Here is a 20,001-nt window from a genome sequence, read left to right as displayed (position 1 = left end):
GCCTCTCAGCTCCAGACAGTTTTGGAGGATGCGGAATATCTAGACCTATTTCAGACCAGTTTTTGAGCAGGCGACGGTATTGAGACTGCCTTGATCAGCCTAATGGATGATCTCTAATTGGCTGTCCACTGAGGGTGTATGACTCTGTTGATCCCTCTGGATCTCTCAGCAGCTTTTGATACCATCGACTATGGTATTCTTCTAGGTCGCCTGCAGTGTTCCCTCTAACAGGGATTCCCAGGTGTTGTTGACTACAGCTCCCCAAAACCCAAGGAAAAGCCATTGTAGCTTGGGATTCTGGGAGTTGTAGTCAACAACATCTGGGAATCCCTGTTAGAGGTAACACTGGTTGCCTGAGGGAGGTGGGATTGGGTGGCACTGTTTTATAATGGTTCAGTTCCTACCTCTCTGGTAGATTCCAGGTGATGTCCCTTGTAGACTGCTGCACTGCAAAGTGAGAATTAAGGTATGGAATTCCACAAGGCTCCATACTATCTCCAATGCTCTTTAACATCTACATGAAACCGCTGGGAGAGATCATCTGGAAGTTTGGTGAGAGTGTTATCAATCTGCTGATGACACCCAGATCTATTTCTCCATATTGACCTCATCAGGAAATGGCATAATTTCCCTAAATGCCTGTCTGGAGATGGTAATGGGCTGGATGAGGGATAACAAACTAAATTTGAATCCAAATAAGACAGAGGTGCTGACAGTGGGGGGTCGGGACCTGAGAGATGGTTTAGATCTGCCTGTTCTTGATGGGGTTACATTCCCCCTGAAAGATCAGGTACGTTGCTTGAGAGTCCTTCTGGATCCAAAACTCTCTCTGGAACATAGGAACTGCCATATACTGAATCAGACCATTGGTCCATCTACTGTACCTCAGTATTGTCTACAAAGACTGGCAGCAGCTTCTCCAAGGTTGCAGGCAAGAATATCTCTCAGCCCTGTCTTGGAGATGCTAGGGAGGGAACTTGGAACCTAGATGCTCTTCCCAGAGTAGCTCCATCCCCTATGGGGGATATCTTATAATGCTCACATGTGGTCTCCCATTCATATGCAACCAGGGTTGGACTCTGCTTACCTAAGAAGTCATACTTGCTACCACAAGACCAGCTCTCCTCCCTGATTTCAGCAATGTCCATTTCTGGAAGTAAATGACCTCAAAACAGTGGTGTACGGTATATGCTGGTAACCAGCAGGCTTGACTACTGTAATGTACTCTATGTGGAGTTGCCTTTGTACCTACTCAAGAAACTACAATTGGTACAGAATGCAGCAGTCAGATTGGTTTCTAGGACAACCCCAAGGGACCATATAACACAAATTTTAAAAGAATTTCACTGGCTGCTGCTATGTTTCTGAGCAAAATACAAAGTGCTGGTTATTACCTATAAAACCCTCAATGTCTTGGGTCTAGGGTACTTAAGAGACTGCCATCTTTGTCATGAAGCCTGTCTGGAAAGGTCCAGTTACAATTGCCACTTACTGAGTGGCGACTTGAGAACAGATCTTCTCTGTTGCTGCCCCAGAACTTTGGAATATGCTCCCTGTCTAAATAAGAGCATCTCCTTCTCTGTTTGCTTTTAGGAAGACCCTCAAGACACAGCTGTTCTCTCAGGTTTTTAACTGAAATTAATGTTAAACTCCCCCCCCATGAAATTGTTTTAATTCTTTGTATTTGTTTAAAATTGTGTACACCGTCTAGAGATACACATATCAGACAGTATATAAATATGATTCATTATTTATTTGTTTGCTTGTTTGTTTATTTATTTATTCGATTTCTATACTGCCCTTCCAAAAATGGCTCAGAGCGGTTTACACAGAGAAATAAAAAAATAAATAAGATGGATCCCTGTCCCCAAAGGGCTCACAATCTAATAAATAATATATAATATTTAGTCAAAGAAGGAACACCACTCCACCCCCACAGCAAGTAGAGCTGTCCAGGACTGTGGACTACAGAGGAATATGGTCAGGCAAAAAAACCCTATTCCAGGGGTTCTCAAACTTGGGTCCCCAAATGTTGTTGGACTTACAACCCAAGGTGATTGTGACTGGGGAAGATGGGAGTTGTAGTCCAACAATATCTGGCGCTAGAGAGGGAAGGTGGGATACCAATGTTTAAAATAAATAAAATGAAAATATTGTGATAGTCACACATCCACTAGCTGACTAGGTATTAATGCTAAACCTGTCCCACCAAGATTCAGGACACCTCTCCTTCCACCCTAGAAATAGTCATTGGGGATGGGTCAGCCGTTCTCCTTTGGAAATGTTCGAGAATAAGTTCAACAGGCATCTGTCAAGTTAACCTTAGAAATAGAGGCTGAAAATAGGGAGGAACTGTTCCTGAAAGAGGGAGGAGGCAGTTTTTGCTGAGTTGCCCTTTCCTCTTCAGCCCCCTTTGCCACATGCTGTCCTGCCCTCAGCAGCAAACGTTTGGATGGGATTAGTGAAATCTCAGCTAAACTCAAATATTTTCCATGCACAAATAGAATTGCTTTCATTCATTAAACCAGTTCTTTGGATGCAAGTCAGGATATCTTTTTCAGGACAGGAGAGACATCATGGTGGGACTTCTTTTGCTGGAGGGAAGCAGTTGCTGTTTCTTAAGCAAAGAAAACTGGGTACTGTATCATAGTATATATCATAGTTTCACCAGGCGGTAAGCAAGTGGAGGCTACAAGGGCAGCATGGTATAGTGGTTAGAACATTGGACTTGGACTAAGTACACCTGGTTCAAATCACCATTGTGTCATGAAGTTCACTGGGTGCCCTTGGGTCAGTCACTGCCTTTCTGCCTGACCCTACCTCACAGGGTTGTTCTGAGGATAAATGGTTTGGGGAACACCCACATACAGGTGAAACTCGAAAAATTAGAATATCGTGCAAAAGTCCCTTAATTTCAGTAATGCAAATTAAAAGGTGAAACTGATATATGAGACAGACGCATTACATGCAAAGCGAGATAAGTCAAGCCTTAATTTGTTATCATTGTGATGATCATGGCATACAGCTCATGAAAACCCCAAATCCACAATCCCAGAAAATTAGAATATTACATGGAACCAAGAAGACAAGGATTGTAGAATAGAACAATATCGGACCTCTGAAAAGTATACAGTGTACTGTGCTTGATTGGCCAGCAAACTTGCCTGACCTGACCCCATAGAGAATCTATGGGGCATTGCCAAGAGAAGGATGAGAGACATGAGACCAAACAATGCAGAAGAGCTGAAGGCCGCTAATGAAGCATCCTGGTCTTCCATAACACCTCATCAGTGCCACAGGCTGATAGCATCCATGCCACGCCGCATTGAGGCAGTAATTGCTGCAAAAGGGGCCCAAACCAAGTACTGAATACATATGCATGCTTATACTTTTCAGAGGTCCAATATTGTTCTATTCTACAATCCTTGTCTTCTTGGTTCCATGTAATATTCTAATTTTCTGGGATTGTGGATTTGGGGTTTTCATGAGCTGTACGCCATGATCATCACAATTATAACAAATTAAGGCTTGACTTATCTCGCTTTGCATGTAATGCGTCTGTCTCATATATCAGTTTCACCTTTTAATTTGCATTACTGAAATTAATGGACTTTTGCACGATATTCTAATTTTCCGAGTTTCACCTGTATACTCATAAGAACATAAGAACAGCCCTGCTGGATCAGGCCCAAGGCCTATCTAGTCCAGCATCCTGTTACACACAGTGGCCCACCAGATGTCTCTGGGAAGCCCCCAGGCAAGAGGTGAGGGCATGCCTTCTCTCCTGCTGTTGCTGCCCTGCAACTGGTGTTGAGAGGCATCTTGCCTCCAAAGCTGGAGGTGGCCTATAGCCCTCAGACTAGTAGCCATTGATATAACTATGAATTTGTCTAATTGCCTTTTAAAGCCACCCAAGCTAGTGGCCCTCACCACATCCCATGGCAGAGAATTCCATAGATTAATTATGCGTTGTATGAAACAGTACTACTTCCTTTTGTTGGTCCTAAATTTCCTGGTAATCAGTTTCATGGGATGACCCCTGGTTCTAGTGTTACGAGAAAGGGAGAAAAATTCCACTCTATCCACACACTCTTCTCCTCGCACAGTTCTGTAGACATCTATCACGTCCCCCCATAGTTGCCTCCTTTCCAGATGAAAAAGCCTTAGATGTTGTATCCTTCTTTCACAGGGAAGGTGCTCCAGGCCTCTGAACTTCTTGGTTGCCCTCTTCTGCACCATCTCCAGTTATACAATGTCCTTCTTATGATAGGGTGACCAGAACTGTACACAGTACTCCAAATGTGGCTTCATCATAGATTGGTATACGGGCATTATAGTGTTAGCATGTTTATTTTCAACCCCCTTCCTAATAATCCCCAGCATGGAATTAGCCTTTTTCACAGCTACCATGCACTGAGACGACACTTTCAAAGAGCTGTCCACCACGACCCCAAGATCGCTCTCCTGGTCAGTCACTGACAGCTCATACCCCATCAGTGTATATGTGAAGTTGGCGGGGTGGGTTGCAGAAGGACCCCTGTTCAAGCCCTGGCATCTCCAGGCAGGGGTGGGAAAGACTGACAGCTCGGTGATTCTTGGAGGTATAGTTCCCTGGTGAGGTAGAGATCCTTGAAGGTGGAGTTGGCAGAAAATGTAAACATCATAATGACAAGGGCAGTCCTGCTACAGCTGCCACCCGCACCCCTGCCAGGGTGAAGCTTCCCATCACTGATGCTCTGCAGGGTGGCTGATATGCCTTCTAGCTGAAATTCAGCTTTGTGGAGTCTAGCAGGGAGAGTTCCTTGAACCTGATTTTCTGCTGGGGACAAAGTGCACAATTGCTCCCCAGCAGATGCCCCCATGCTGGGAATCGGCACATGCTCTATCACTAATGAAAAATATAGAAAGGGGCTGGAAAAATGCGTCCTTAATACTAGCTGAGTTGCAGCAGACATAATGAAGTGTGAAATGTGCTGTTCCCAGCCGGTATGCCATGCTGCTTTAATTTACAGAATATATAATTATGCAGCATTAAAATTTTAGGACCTTAGTCTTTGACAAAAATTGAAATGAAAACAGACGGATGAGTCAGGAAGACAATTACTGTGATCAGAATAGCTCGGAGTATAAAGTCGTCACTGTTTTCATTATTTTGAGACTGTACCCGCCTGATCTCTGCCCTAGTAAGCATTCACTTGCTTATTGCAATCCGGGGCAGGCAGCTTGCCTAAAGTGGGAAAACATAATGAAGGGGAAGGCTGCTGGCTAATTTCCATTCTGCAGTTACATGTAATTAGTACAAGTTGCACATCAGCGGCATGAGCATGGTGAAGAGGGAGCCACAGATGGTCCTTGTGCAATTCATGTTCAGGAAAACAGGTGCCAGTCCCTCATGGACCAGCCTTGTGAAAACTGGAGTGGGGTCTCTAGTTTTCTTAGGGCCAGTGGCTGAACCGTCTAGTGCCCTTGTCAGCAACTGGCAGTGGCTATGTTGGAAAATCACTTGGAGGAAGGGAAGGAAATCTTCAGAGGCCCATGGCACTGAAGTGGGATGAGGTCCTAACCGTAGGTGGCAGATTTGGGAGTGGCCAATGTTGAGGGTAGCCTGCGCACGCACACACACACAAACACGCACACACAGCCTTTATGCGGAAAGGGTTTCTAGGGATGTCGATATAAGCCACATCTGTGGCTGCGTGAATCAACTCAATAGTCAAGGGGAGAATGTCAGCTTTACATAGAAGGATATGCCATTATGTTCTTGCCGTTAGCTCCTTATGCATCAGAGGAAAACTACATTGCTGACCCTTCCCCACTGGCCACACACCCTGGCAACCAGGTGGTCATCATTCCTGAGGCAGGGGTGGTATCCTTGTGCCCCAGGGGAGCTGGGACTTGAGTTAGCTGAGTTCCACATCCTGTTTCTCAGGCACAGAGAACATGCGGCTGCTGATAGGTGTGGCCAGTGGGCGTATCGGTGTCGGGATAAAGCCAGCAGGCATGCCCCCATCCTATGTTTACTCAATGTGGCGAACATTTCATCAAACAGGACTATTTAATCAGTGGCAGCCTGTCCAGATGGGGCAGAAAATGAGCCGCAGTTGTGGCTCATTCTCACTCTGCCCCAACTACCGCACTCTCTCTTTTCATGCTGCCATGTTAACCCCAGGCACACGGACTGATTTTTTGCCCAGTTCCCCAGCTTGGCAAATGACCAGACTGTATACCTGGGTTTAATGTGGCAGCAAGGTGAGGGAAGGGCAAGAAGAGTGGGGAAGGGCCACCCCTGTGGCTTGTTTTCTGCCCCTATTGCCTCACCTGGACAGGCAGCCACTTCCCCAATTATTTTGAGCTAGAGCTTTCTGGATGCTGTAAGTGCAGGAGCTTCAGTCCGGGCTGTGTATATGCAGTAGCGTCATGGGAATGCAGAAAAAGATGAAGTAAAATGCACAGAATATGGTATAGAATTCTGCTTCCTGGAACTTAGGTTTTAAGGAGTGAGTTGCTAGTCCAGATCATGTCCCCCTTTTATTAATTTTGCCCATTGGATCCCCAACAATCCTTTTTAGGACAAATATGGGCTAGTGGGCTGGAGGCACCGCTTAACAATGTGGGGCTCTGCTATTATTCCCCCTCACCGAGTTTGCTAGTGTTTTAATCCAGGGATTCTCAACATTGGGTCTCCAGATGTTATTGGACTTCAACTCCCATAATCCCCAGCCCCAGTGGCCTTTGGTTGGGGATTATGGGAGTTGAAGTCCAACAACATCTGGGGACCCAACACTGAGAATCCCTGTTTAAAAGCTCAGCCAACCCACCCACCCACCCCGGTGTAAAGTTACGCACGAGGAGCAGGGGCTTCCATTGACTAACCATCCTTTTTGATATGTTGCTTCCAGGGTGGGAGGGAGCTGTTGCATTATGCTGATGGAGCTGTAAATAGTCAGCTCTACAGTATTCCCTGCACCTTTTGTTAAAAAGGGCATTTAAGTCTACAGCTCACAGAATCCTCATTAGAATGAATGCAGAGTCACAGTCCAGCCCTCCTCCACAGAACAGGACCATCCATCTCCCAGCCGCCCACATGGAACACAAATCTGTGCAATCCAGACCACGATTTGCAAGCAGAGAGAATGTGCATTTCTGAACGTTGCTTGCAGAGCAAATCACCCTAGATCATTCACACAAATGAGCCACTCAATGGTCCTTAGACCACCTGACATCCTCTCGAACACAATATTTGTCAATGGAAGCTATTTGCATATTCAAGTGTGGGTCATTGGCTGATGAGTAACAGAGTGACAAAGCATGATGTGTCCGGCCAAGGAAGGGGTTGCAGGACCTGCCACCATATGTTACTTTATCCTCCTCCTGCTTGTAGTAAACAAGCGCTCCTTGCAGCTCTCTGCTGACACCATTGATGATGTTGGTGCTCAAATTAGGAACTAAACAAAAAGCCATGTTAATTTCAAGCTCCATTAGAAACACTGGCAGCCGAGGGAGGGGGGGAAATCAATACTTCTTGAAAGGGAAAAGGTGCAAGAATTGTTTTAGGTACAAACTGATGTTCAAAGTACAAAGCATTGGCTAAAACAATGTACGCAAATGGCCAGTTCGCTGATGGATATACTGGGAGATGCATGGATAATTTAACAACCATTTTAAAGGAAGAAATATACTATGTCTGACAGGTTGGGATTGTTGCCAGCTTGCTAGCACTCCTGTTCTTACAAATAGATTTTATAGACAATCCAGTAATGTTTATAGTCTTGGCACTGCATACGTGAAGAATTGTTCTTTTTAAGAACACCTTGGTCAGATTTCACTCTGACATTTCATCGGCGGAGCCTGTTCTTCTGTAAGAGTCCTTGGAGCCTTTTAATCTGGTTTTAAACATTTGTCGTCCTTCCAGGATGAAATCTGTAAAATGCATTGTGCCATTTGATCATGCAGTTAGACACCGCAGGAGAGGCTGTTTCGGCAATCAATAGTTTTCCATAACTTGGAGGTAAAAATGTAATTATTTCATATCCAGAGCTATGTTTTTATATGGGCTTCTCGTCTTACATATTAAGTACCTGGACTGATTGATAGGATACAATTTCTCAAATATTGTGCCCATGTATAATAGCGTCATCAATTGGAATGATCTCCGTGAAGGAGATGGGATTCCTTAAGTGGAGTATTGTTCACGAGCTGAATTGATTGCACAGTTGGAACTTGATTTGTTAGTCCTTCATACAAAAAAACTCCATAGGAGTTGGCATTTTAGGAACATAGGAAGCTGCCTTATACCAAGTCAGACCACTGGTCAGTCTAGCTCAATATTGTCTACACCAGGCCTACACAACTTCAGCCAACCTGCAGGTGTTTGCCATCATCCCTCCCATCATCCCTCACAATTGGTCACTGTGGCAAGGGGTTATGGGCATTGTAGTCTGAAAACAGCTGGAGGACCAAAGTTGTGCAGCCCTGGTTTACACTGACTGGCAATGGATCTCCAAGTTTCAGGCAGAGATCTTTCCCAGCCCTACTTGCAGATGCTGGGGATGGAACCAGGGACTTTCTGCATGCAAAGCAGGTGCTCTACCACTGAGCTACAGCCCCAGATGGGATCAAAGAGTAATAGAGTTAGAAGGAACCCAATTTTCATCTGGTCTAAATCTCTGTTCTAAGGTAAGTCAACGATATTCATAGAATCGTAGAATTTTAGTGTTGGGAAGCACCTTGGAGGTCTCTTAGTCTAGCCTAGTGAGAAATTAGCTGGACCAGTAGCCGCTGCAGCCGTTTAAACACCTATTGGCACTGCAGCTGCTTCCCAAACCTCTTGCCCTGGAAATGATGAAGAAACCTCTGATTATGGATTGTCAGGCAGAAGGTATCACTAGATGATTCTTGGAATAACTTCTTCCAATAATTTTTCTGGCCCAGATCCAGAGGAAGTTAAGTGCCCTTAAATCCCTTTGAAATCAATTCGGTTTAAGTTATTCATGACTAACTTAAGCCCGATCGATCCCAATAGGACTTAATATGCATGAGTAACATTTGCTGGAGTGAGGCTTATGAGTGTAGAAACAATTCTGCTGAATTTTTAGAAGGCGCTCCAAACGGTCATTCACCCACAAGCTCCTTCCAAATCAAATCCAGCCAACTCCAGCTGTCTTTTCATTTTCTCGTTTGGAGGCTACACCTGCACCAACTCCACATGGATTGGGTGGCAGTTTGCCATTTTGATTATTTGTGCAAGGTTGTTGCAGATTGCCCATCTGATGTTTAAGCTAGGATTAAACAATGCCTGGGTCAGTGTGGCCACTGTTGTTGCAGAAAGTAAGCACTCTGTGGGTCCAAGGCACCTACTGAATTTATTTAACAGATACTCATTTGTAGATATATTACAGGCTTGATTCATATACAGTACAGTGGCTGTTTGGTTTGGGGAAATTCTCCTCTCCCCTTGCAGCGCAGCCATGCTGAAACCCTTAGCTTTTGGCGCAGCAGGGAAATGACTTGACTAGCAAGCCAGAGGTTGCCGGTTCGAATCCCCGCTGGTATGTTCCCCAAACCATGAGAAACACCTACACTGAGCAGCAGCAATATAGGAAGATGCTGAAAGGCATCAGCTCATACTGCATGGGAGGAGGCAATGGCAGACCCCTCCTGTATTCTACCAAAGACAACCACAGGGCTCTGTGGGCGCCAGGAGTCGACACCGACTCGACAACACACTTTACTTTAAGGAGCTGCAAGCAGGAAGTGTGGACTCGGGGTGTGGGTAGGGGGTGGCTTTCACTTGCACTTCTGCACGAGCACTATTCTGGATGCTGCCCAATATTTTTATTATTGTTATTTACTGTACCTGGTACTTGACAGAGGAACACGGTCTCCTCCTTACCTAGAGGAGCATACAATCTGCATTTTGATGGAGAGGGGCATGAATGATAGTAGGAACCAAAATGTTGCATGACTGGTTGCATGGAGTGAAGCAGTTCTGAGGAATACCAGCAAAGAATTAAAACCTAGGGCAGCGGCCTTCTTGAGATCTGTTGTTCTCCTGAGAGTTGCACACTGTTATGTTTGTTCCACCGATGTGTATTGCAGAGAGATGAAGGCAACCAAGGAGGGAAAGGAATTAATGAGTGATGAACATGGCCAAATGCAGACACACATACTTCCTCTACATTGGATGTTGTATGGAGAATTATTGGAGAGCAAATAGAAAATACCTCTCAGTGTTTTGTTTAATGAATCATCTGGGCCTTTTTTTTTTTTTTTTTGGAAGGATCAGTACTGTATTGAGATAATATATTACAAAATTTTGCCATTAAATGGGCCTTACTGTAAGTACTTCCAGGGAAATAGTGCCATCACTAGAGTCCATAAGTGAACAAAAAAGATGAACAAATCTCCTCTTTAGCTGAAATCTTCCTGGTGATACAACAACTCTGAACTGAGGGTTTCTTTGCATTGCCCCTTGTGGTACCAAACATACCACTAGATGGCAGTGTTTGTTCTTCACATGCTAATCTACATCTTTCAACCACACCTAATCTTCCTCCATCCACCAATACAATTTATCCAATATTTGAAATTATAATTTATGAATGGTTCATTGATGGCATGACTTTGCAGACATCGGCCTGATGCTGCATTGAAGCAAGCTAAAAGTTTAATTTTGCCCCTAAATTCTCCTTTCCCCCTGTTCTTTCTTGTTGATCATCCATGTCTAACTCACTCTGAACATTTAACTCAGACTTTATTATCTTTATTTGCAAAGTCTCTGGCATATCCCAGCTATATTAAAATCCCACAAATGCACTCTTTGTAGTTCACCACAAGTCTAACCCCTTCTGCTAAACCACAAAACTGGGTCTTCAACTGCATCACAAGATTGTTGTAAGGATAAAACTAAATAAATAAATAAATAAATAAATAAAAGAATGGCTTATTGTAAAGTTCTGCCTTTCACACCCACACTCCGGCCACCCTGTGGAGGTAGAATACATTTGAAACCCTCTTGTTAGTTCTGAATTTGCCTTGAAATACCTGTACGTGAAGCCAACAGACCTGCCCCATCACTGGAGCCCATCCCAGGCATGTGTGTGTGTGTATGTGTAATTAATAAATATTGTGTTGGGTTAAAAAAAAGTAAGCCACTTCAAGAACTTTTGTTGAAAAGCAGTATATAAATATTAGTTGTATTCATATTTATTTCATTTTTATGCAGCCTAATCCAAAACCACTCAGTGTAGTTCACAATTGGAAATAAAACAATTAAAATTTTAAACTTTGTAACATAAAGCTCATTTAAAACCATTTAAGCTGTGTTGAAAGCCACACTAAAAAAGTGTCTTGATGGCACTCTTGAACGCATCTAAAGATGATACTCCTTGCACTTCCATGGAGAGCACATTCCATAACCTAGGAGTAGCTATTGAGAAGGCCTGACCCCAGGCCGCCAGCAGACAAACTGTCGGCAGCCAGAGATGGACCTCTCCCAATGATCTTTCCAGCCAGTCTTGTGAAGGCAGACACGTCTCCTTCTAGATTCAGCATCTTACCTTTGGACTCACAAAGGATGTATTCCTAAATCTTTGTACAAGCAAAGTGTAGTGGAGGAAACATCTGTTTAGGCCTCTTCAGGTTTAGTGTCCCATTTCCTATGACTGTGGCCACTCAAAGATACTAATTTTAGCAATCCTGACTTGTTCAGTCAGTGCAACAAGCTTGCTACATGGCATTTCAGCAGCTGTCCATGTTCTCTACACAGCTAAACAAATGTGTTTGGAAGATATTTGTATAGGTGCCAAGACTAGGCAGGGGGAGATCCTTTTCTGGCCTAGTGGTCACATACAGTTTACAGCTTTGCAGTGGAACAGGGTCATACAGCTGCCATGTGGGAAATTTGTTCCTCAGTTGGAAGGATATCTTTAGTAACTGCTGGCATCGTTCTAGAATGACCCACCACCCATTTTGAGAACCATGGCTTGTTATCAAGGCATTGTTTTAAACAGGAAATCTTCCATGTTCCTTTGGCCAGTAGAGGAAGTACACAAAGTTTTAGGAGACACTGTGTTGGCCAGAGTGACATTGACTGACATCCAGACTAACCTTGCACACACTGAAAACATTTCATGTGCATAACAGAGGAGGGGTTATTTCCTTCCATAATACCATTTCACTCACCAGTCCTCTGTGCCTCCCAGACATATGTCCCTAAGGGCCATGGGGCCATCAGAGACATATTTCAGAAGCCACTGGAGGCTGCAGAAGGGAGGGAGAATAAATGAAAATTGCCCCTCACCCATTGCACATACAAAACATAGGAACATAGGAAATTGCCATATACTGAGTCAGACCATTGGTCTATCTAGCTCAGTATTGTCTTCACAGACTGGCAGCGGCTTCTCCAAGGTTGCAGGCAGGAATCTCTCTCAGCCCCATCTTGGAGAAGCCAGGGAGGGAACTTGGAACCTAGATGCTCTTCCCAGAGTGGCTCTATCCCCTAAGGGGAATATCTTACGGTGCTCACACATCAAGTCTCCCATTCAGATTCAACCAGGGCAGACCCTGCTTAGCTATGGGGACAAGTCATGCTTGCTACCACAAGACCAGCTCTCCTCTTACATTACTTGGCACGTGCATTGTTAGCTTAGACGTCAGCCATTCTGCCTGTGAATACAACATAAAGTCATACAAAAGTTTATGTCTGTGGTCAGAGTGCAGTCCTATGTAGGAGAATGTTTGTGCAGAGTTCAGCGTTCAGAGCCTTTTTGAAAGCTGAACGGGTGAAAAGACGTGTGGCCTTCCCCTTTACTGGAGGATGTGACATCATGAGCATATGTTTGAAGAGCTGGGCCCATATGCCTTCCTGTTCAGTTCTCTACTACTCACACCACTTAGCTTAACTGACAAGGAATTGTTCTTGTGTCTCTTGTTTACAAGTTTGTCATTACAATTAAATTTAATATAATTAGAAATCCAGTTCTAGTATGGTTAGAATTTATCTTACACCTAAGCAGATTGAGAATCTGTTCTGTTTAGTGGAAAACGTTCAATAGATCTTGTGGTAAACATGATATTTTATTCATTTCCTATTGATTTTTTGTTGTCTCTTTTATTTATATCTCAACCTTTGTGCCTCCCCAAGGCAAGAAAATAAAGGCTGGTGGATAATTAGCTGAGCGGGATGGTTCTGCCACTCATGACTGGACCTCACTTGACTCTGGTACCATCTGTTGGACAAGGGCTCAGGAAATCCACTAGTCTACTTGTCTGTGACAAGTGAGAAGTCCTGATGAGTAATGTACCAACATAGCTTGAGGAACTAGGTATGTGCGAGCCAGTTGAAGCTCAAACTGGCTTAGTTTGAGGGCTCAACCTCAAACCAGGCCCAGTTGGGCCCGAGGTCAAGCTGAACTCCCTGGACCAGTTCGGCTGTGACCCAGCCACTCAAATGGCCCACACAGATATGCGGCAGCTTCGAAAATAGCCACTGCGCACTCACAGAGGGCCAAAATGGCCCTGAAATAGGCTGAACCGGCCTGGGGGAGGCCAGCGGGGAGGAACCATCAGAGACCACCTCCACGCCCACAGCAGCACTCCCCCATGCTGAGGTCGCCGAAGCCCTCAGTGGTGGTAAATCCGCCTTTAAAAAAAAAATTAACATTGCTGGCACCCCCGAACTGGTCCCAAACCAGTTCGAATTTGAACCAAGCCGGGGCCCTCATTCAGGGTGCCAAAACCGAACATGCCTGGTCCAGTTTGAGTCAGGTTCAGTGTGTGTGTGTGTGTGTGTGTGTGTGTGTGTGTGTGTGTGTGTTTATCTTGATGTGTTTTTACTTGCTGTTTTAATGCTGTGTTGTGACCTGCCCAAAGAACAATTTCAAATCCCCATTCAGCCATGAAACGAGCTGGGTGACTCTGGGCCAGTCACTTCTCTCTCAGCCTAACCTACTTCACAGGGTTGTTGTGAAAGAGAAAATCAAGTATGTAGTGCACCGCTCTGGGCTCCTTGGAGGAAGAGAAGGATATAAACGTAATAATAATAATATATTATTCTGACTCAAAATATGCTTTATTGTTCCTCTTTTATCATCATCATCATCATCATCATCATCATCATCATCAGAGAGATACTGTAGGAAGGATCTGCAGGCCGGTTTTAGAGCCCCTGCTTTACACGTCAAATGTCTCAGGTTCAATTCCTGGCATTGCCAGTTGGGGCAAGGAAAGTCCCTTCTCTGAGGCCCTAGAGAAGCTGCTGCCAGTAGAACAGACCGTGCTGAGCTAGATGGACCAAGGGTCTAACTCGGTTTCCTGTGTTTCCTATCACCATCATAAGTTTATTTGTATGCCTCTTGTCCACAAGAGATTGCCTAAAGTAGCTTATGACACATTCACAATAAGAATGAAAGCAACACATAAACAGCAACATAATATTCAAAATAGCAATTGTCAGTACAGCAGAAACAGAAGATCAGTATATTACATTCAGAAAGACAATAATCATTTGTGTCCATTAGTGCTGAGCCAAAAGTTCTCCTTAGAGAATCTTGATGTGGGGACGTGTCCATTGGCATCGGAGTTGGCACTCTTTCTTGTACAGAATGTGAGGCTGTTCTCATGAGCAGCCAAGACGGCCAAAGGTTGTCTCATGTTCTCATGAGCAGCCAAGGGCTAAGGCAGCCAAGCCCGGGCTTGGCTGCCCATGAGAACCACCGGGAGCCTTGGCAGCAGACCCGGCTGTGAAGCCCAGCTCTTAAATGAGGTTAAGGGAGCAAGAGCTCCCTTAACCCTGTTTAACTGAAAGTATGTCAGCACCAGCTGCTTTCAGCTGGCACTGAGACACTGAGGGGCACCCATCCGTTGCCAGGAGGGATACCCACAATGCACTGTTGCCGGGAGGGATACGCACAATGCACCATTGCCGGGAGGGATATCCACAGTGCACCATGCATTTGCGCAGTGCATTGTGGATTTCTAGGGGCTGGGACGACACTTCGCAGCCCCACAACTCTGCACTGCCTAGGCCAGCAGCGGATCGTCTAGGTGTGTGATCCGTACACTCAGTAACTGGGATCCGGTAGTCTGCAGGAGAGGTAAGCTTCTGCAGCCTTGCTCCCCACGCTCCCTTCCACCCGTGTCCCTGATTGTGGGAAGCAGTCCAATGCCTTCTGGCAGGGACTTCATGGACACCATTTGGGAAGAGCAGGGTGAGCTGCCGGCCTCATCCATACTTCAGACCCAAGGTTGCCACATGTCCAGGACTGACCTGGACAATCCAGGAATCAGACATCCTGTCCAGAGTGTAGGGAAAGCACCGCCCTGGATACAAAATGTCCAGAAATTTGAGCAGGAAGATTGCTTTAATTAATTTTACCCATTTTTCTGGCGCTTCTCTGCATGCATTGTAGCTACATGGTATCAGTGTTTAAAACCCCATATTCTTATGCTTTCTCTGGAATCAGTGTTGCTGACTAGTTAGGTTGGCACTCTCTATGGCTCAGTAAACCCCTTCCTCTCATTTCTGGATCATCTCTAGGGTTTACTGATGTGAAACGGTCTTAACCCTCTCTTGTGTAAAGAATGCTATAAAGGAAAATGCACAAAACAGCTGCCAAGCTCCACTGTTGAGCACTCTTTCCAGTCCTGGTGGGAAAGGTTGTGTCCAGCTAGCTCTACTAACTGAGTAAAGAGGCACCTTTTAAAGTGGCGATTCTCTCCTATTTAGCAGGAGGAGAGCAACTGACCCTTACCCAACCCCAGCACAGCATCCATCCAGTGGCTATTGCTGGTATCTACCTTATGTTTCCGTTTAGGTTGTGAGGCCTTTGGAGAGAGGGAATTCTCTTATTTATTTACCTATGTAAATGTTTTGAGAACTTTGGTTGATGTTCGTAGTAGTGGCAGTACAAATGTTCGTAATAATAGCAGTAGTAGGATTCTCTCTGACGAATGTGGCGACCCTATTCAGACCACATTCCTAAAGAGTAACTTTCTCTTCGGCCAGCTCTCTGGCGGTGGTGGTGGTGGTGGTGGTGGTGGTGGTAGTAGTAATTTTATTCAAATTCTATACCACCCTTCCAAAAATGGCTCAGGGCGGATAACACAGTCTGTGCATTGTCGATTGTTACAGTATAAACGATTAAGTGGGTCTTTGTCATATGTATGCATGCTACAGCCATTAATCCCTTTGCTTCAAAAAAGACAAAAAGGGTGACTGACCTCCGTTGATAACATTGTGGGAGTTTATTAGGAGACATAAAAATTAGCCACAATTAATATGTTAGGAAGGCACTGCTTGTTTGCAATTTAATACTGACTGTATCCAAAAACAAGCCATTAAACTTCTCTGAGCATCTTTTATTTTCCACTGAAACCTCCTCTTGAAATCTCAAATGGTTTGAGTCCTCATTAACACAGAGTCTGGACTTTTCAAGAAGACCCAACTCCCACATTGGCAGCCATTAATTCCTATTTCACACACTGTGTTTTTGAAGCACGTACCTAAAAATGTAAGTGTGAGTGTGACAAACACTTGCTTGCAAAAATGTGAATCATGCAGGTACCGCTCATCAAAGAGTGAAGGGCTGCAGCATCCTGTCAATTTTCCTCTGTGGCAAACCTGGGTTTCCTGCTGCAGTACATGTGAAAATGAAACTTACCCATCTTGCTGAAATCTTGATATCTGTTTGCACATCCCTTTTTTGTTATTACTTACTATCTTTTTTATTTTGAGCCCAGTTGCTCTGATCCAACTCTAGGTAAAGGTAAAGTGTGCCATCGAGTCGGTGTCGACTCCTGGCGACCACAGAGCCCTGTGGTTGTCTTTGGTAGAATACAGGAGGGGTTTCCCATTGCCTCCTCCCGTGCAGTACGAGATGATGCCTTTCAGCACCTTCCTATATCGCTGCTGCCCGATTTAGGTGTTTCCCATAGTCTGGGAAACATACCAGCAAGGATTTGAACCAGCAACCACAACCAGGGGGATGGGGTCATAGCTCGGTGACAGAGTATCTGCTTTTCATGCAGGAGGCCCCAGGTTCACACCCTGGCATCTCCAGGTAGGATTGGGAGAGACCCATCTGAATCCCTGGAGAGCTGCTGCCAGTCTGTGTAGACAATACTGAGCTGGTTGGACCAAGGGTCTGACTCAGCTTCTTAAGGCAGCTTTTTATATTTTGGAAGCGGCCATAGCTCAGTGGTAGAGCATCTGCTTGCGGGGGCTCAGGCTATGAGGGCACCATTTTGATAAGCTCTAGCTCTTGAGCTTTCTCAGGTTTCAGGGCCTGGGGCTGGTCCTGTCTCTTCAAGGTCAGACACGGAGTCCCGTCTCTTCAAGGTCAGACACGGAGTCAGGATGAGGCACCATGTCCAGTGTTCCCTGTGACCGGGATTCTCAGATCTCGTTGACCACAGCTCCCTTAATCCCCAGCCAGAGGCCACTTCAGCTGTGGATGCTGGGTGTTGTAATCTATAACATCTAGGAATCCCTGCTACGACACCAGAAACATACAAACACCCGTCATCAAGTGGGAGCAGAGGAGATAGCAATGACCTGGTCAGGACAGGGGCAGCCCCCGCCACATGGTTCTCCACCCCGCCCCCGCCCCCCGTGACTTGACGGCAATTAGAATCCTCCCACCAGGAAGAGGGAGACTGGCTGGGATCGACCTCCTCCCTTGCCAATGTCAGTGGTTTGGGAATGGGACCACAGCGCAATGGTAGAGCATCCTCTTTGTATGCAGAAGGCCCCAGGTTCCATCCCCGGCATCCCCAGGTAGGGCTGAGAAAGATCCCTCCCTGAAATCTTGGAGAGCCGCTGCCAGTCAGTGTAGACAATACTGAGTTAGATGGACCGATGGTCTGACTTCTTCTTCTTCTTCTTCTTCTTCTTCTTCTTCTTCTTCTTCTTCTTTCGATTTCTATACCGCCCTTCCAAAAATGGCTCAGGGCAGTTTACACAGAGAAATAACAAACAAATAAGATGGATCCCTGTCCCCAAAGGGCTCACATTCTAAAAAGAAACATAAGACAGACACCAGCAACAGTCACTGGAGGTACTGTGCTGGGGGTGAATAGGGCCAGTTACTCTCCCCCTGCTAAATAAAGAGAATCACCACATTAAAAGGTGCCTCTTTGCCCAGTTAGCAGGGGTCTGCCTTGGTATAAGGCAGCTTTCTACAATTCCTGTTTTGCAGTTGCACCAAAATGTGCAAAATTCCAGTGCTCATCTTGTTGAAAGCAGCACGGCACAGATAAATTGCATGGGTGCCCCTTCTGACTTACTGTACACACACAATTCCTGGTTCAGGAAGCAATATGCACGCCAATGCCTGTCTACATCGGCAGATCTCCTTAGCCGCATCAGGGCAAATGAAGTTAGCTTTTGCTAGAGCTTATTGTGTGAGTAATGTAGGCTTCGTTTGGCAAGCCTTTTTTTTTTTTTTTTTTTTGCAACAGTCTCTTAATGAATTATGAATGTCATATTGTGAAATTCTCCTCTCAGAAGCCAGCCTTGGTGGCTTGTTGAGTAATAAGGTTTTCAGTGGTGCTGTAGGGCATTCAGAGCACTGCCTGCCTGCTGCTGCTGCTGCAGTTGGCGCTTGAACAAAGTCCTTTCCTCTTATTGCTAGACAATTAATGTTTGTGTTTTATCTACCAATGCTAGCACAGCCTTTGGTTTTATAATATTAGCTGAAAATAGGTTCACAGCTATGTTTTTTATTTATGGCGGGGTGTCTTCTTAGTGCAATAAATATGACAGCTGAGGTGAGGAGAATAAAATGAGACCGTAATGTGCTGCTAAAGGCTTTGGGTCGAAATTGGAGAAATTCACTGGAAGAGACTTTTCTTGACTCAGTCAACCTCGAGGGAATAACTTCTCTCTCTAACATTTCACTGTAATCTTTCTGATGATGCCTCAAGACTTTCAGCTTGGGCACAAAGGCCAAAGCCGATTTCCCAGCCCCCCACCCGATAGCATACGTTTTTCTTTTAAATTATAACAATCCCGGGTTATAAAGGCGGGTCTCATATTTTTTGATTCAAAAACAGCCTCAAATTTTATGTGTCTCGAATCCTCGTGTCTCTCTTGTCCCTGCCGCTTCTATGAATTTCATACATCATTCTTTAAATGTCATTGGTTTCTTCGTGAAATGCCACAGATAGTTAATACTGTCAGAGCTCCAATGTGAGCTCATTGTGGTTATGCCCTAAGATACATGACAACAAAATCCTCCTGAAAAGTTGTAGAATTGCATACAGAATTGAGTTTTATCACTCTCCTCCCATAGCTAGCAATCTTCCTTAATATATAATTGTGGACCCTATTGCCATTTTGACTAAGCCCATTACCATTCAAGGGGATAAGGTATTATGAAATAGATGTCAATCAGAAATATAGTCTGTAACAAAAACTGAAGATCACAACTGCATCACTCCCAAACAGAAAATATACACATCTCTGTAAGACTATTGTTTTTTAAAATAATTGTTTATTTGATTTCAACTTTGCCTTTTGATTCATAAGGATCCTCAAGGCAGCTTATGTAAAATAATAAAATGTAATTACATTTTGAGATTGTTCTCTCAACCAACCTTTTCTGGGTAGGAGAGGGTTAATCGGGGTACAGAGGCTCGTCTGGAACCTCCGAACCCTCTCCACCCAGTGCCTGTCAAGCTGGGCTACCCAGCTTTTCTACCCTGCCCTTACCCAAAGTAGGTCAAAAATGTCTGCTGCAATGCATTGTGGGATACTGGAAGACTTCCTTATGCCGATCCCAGCTGATTGCCTGAGCGTGCAATTGGCAGAGGCGAAAGGAGTCTCCAATCTTCTGGGAAGCGCTCTCCCACAGCGTACCCCAGTTTGGCCCCTTTGGGTGTGAACAACCTCTTTGACTGCTTCTTCACTCTCAACACATAGGATTGCTCCGGAGTAGCGTATCCTCTCCCAAAATCCCAGTTCTCACTAGGTTGCTGTGACTGTTTCCATCACCTTTC

The 20,001-nt window shown here is 45.0% G+C and overlaps 1 protein-coding gene across 4 annotated transcripts in view; it reads left to right on the top strand.

Moving 5' to 3' along the window:
* Positions 1 to 20,001, top strand: part of SAMD12 (sterile alpha motif domain containing 12) — a 312,509-nt gene that overhangs the window by 202,602 nt on the left and 89,906 nt on the right. Inside the window, exon 5 of one of the 4 annotated variants that reach the window (XM_053249869.1) lies at positions 7,913 to 7,979. The exons of the other annotated variants lie outside the window; for them this stretch is intronic. Within the exon in view, the coding sequence (XP_053105844.1) occupies positions 7,913 to 7,917 (5 nt within the window). The 3' untranslated portion in view covers positions 7,918 to 7,979. Of the gene's footprint in view, positions 1 to 7,912; positions 7,980 to 20,001 lie in introns of those variants that run through there. 4 annotated transcript variants of the gene reach the window in all.

This window comes from Hemicordylus capensis, chromosome 4 (assembly GCF_027244095.1).
Source record: "Hemicordylus capensis ecotype Gifberg chromosome 4, rHemCap1.1.pri, whole genome shotgun sequence".
Lineage (NCBI taxonomy): Eukaryota > Metazoa > Chordata > Lepidosauria > Squamata > Cordylidae > Hemicordylus > Hemicordylus capensis.
Note: the sequence above shows the minus strand (reverse complement) of the source record. Positions and strands in the feature narration are given on the sequence as shown.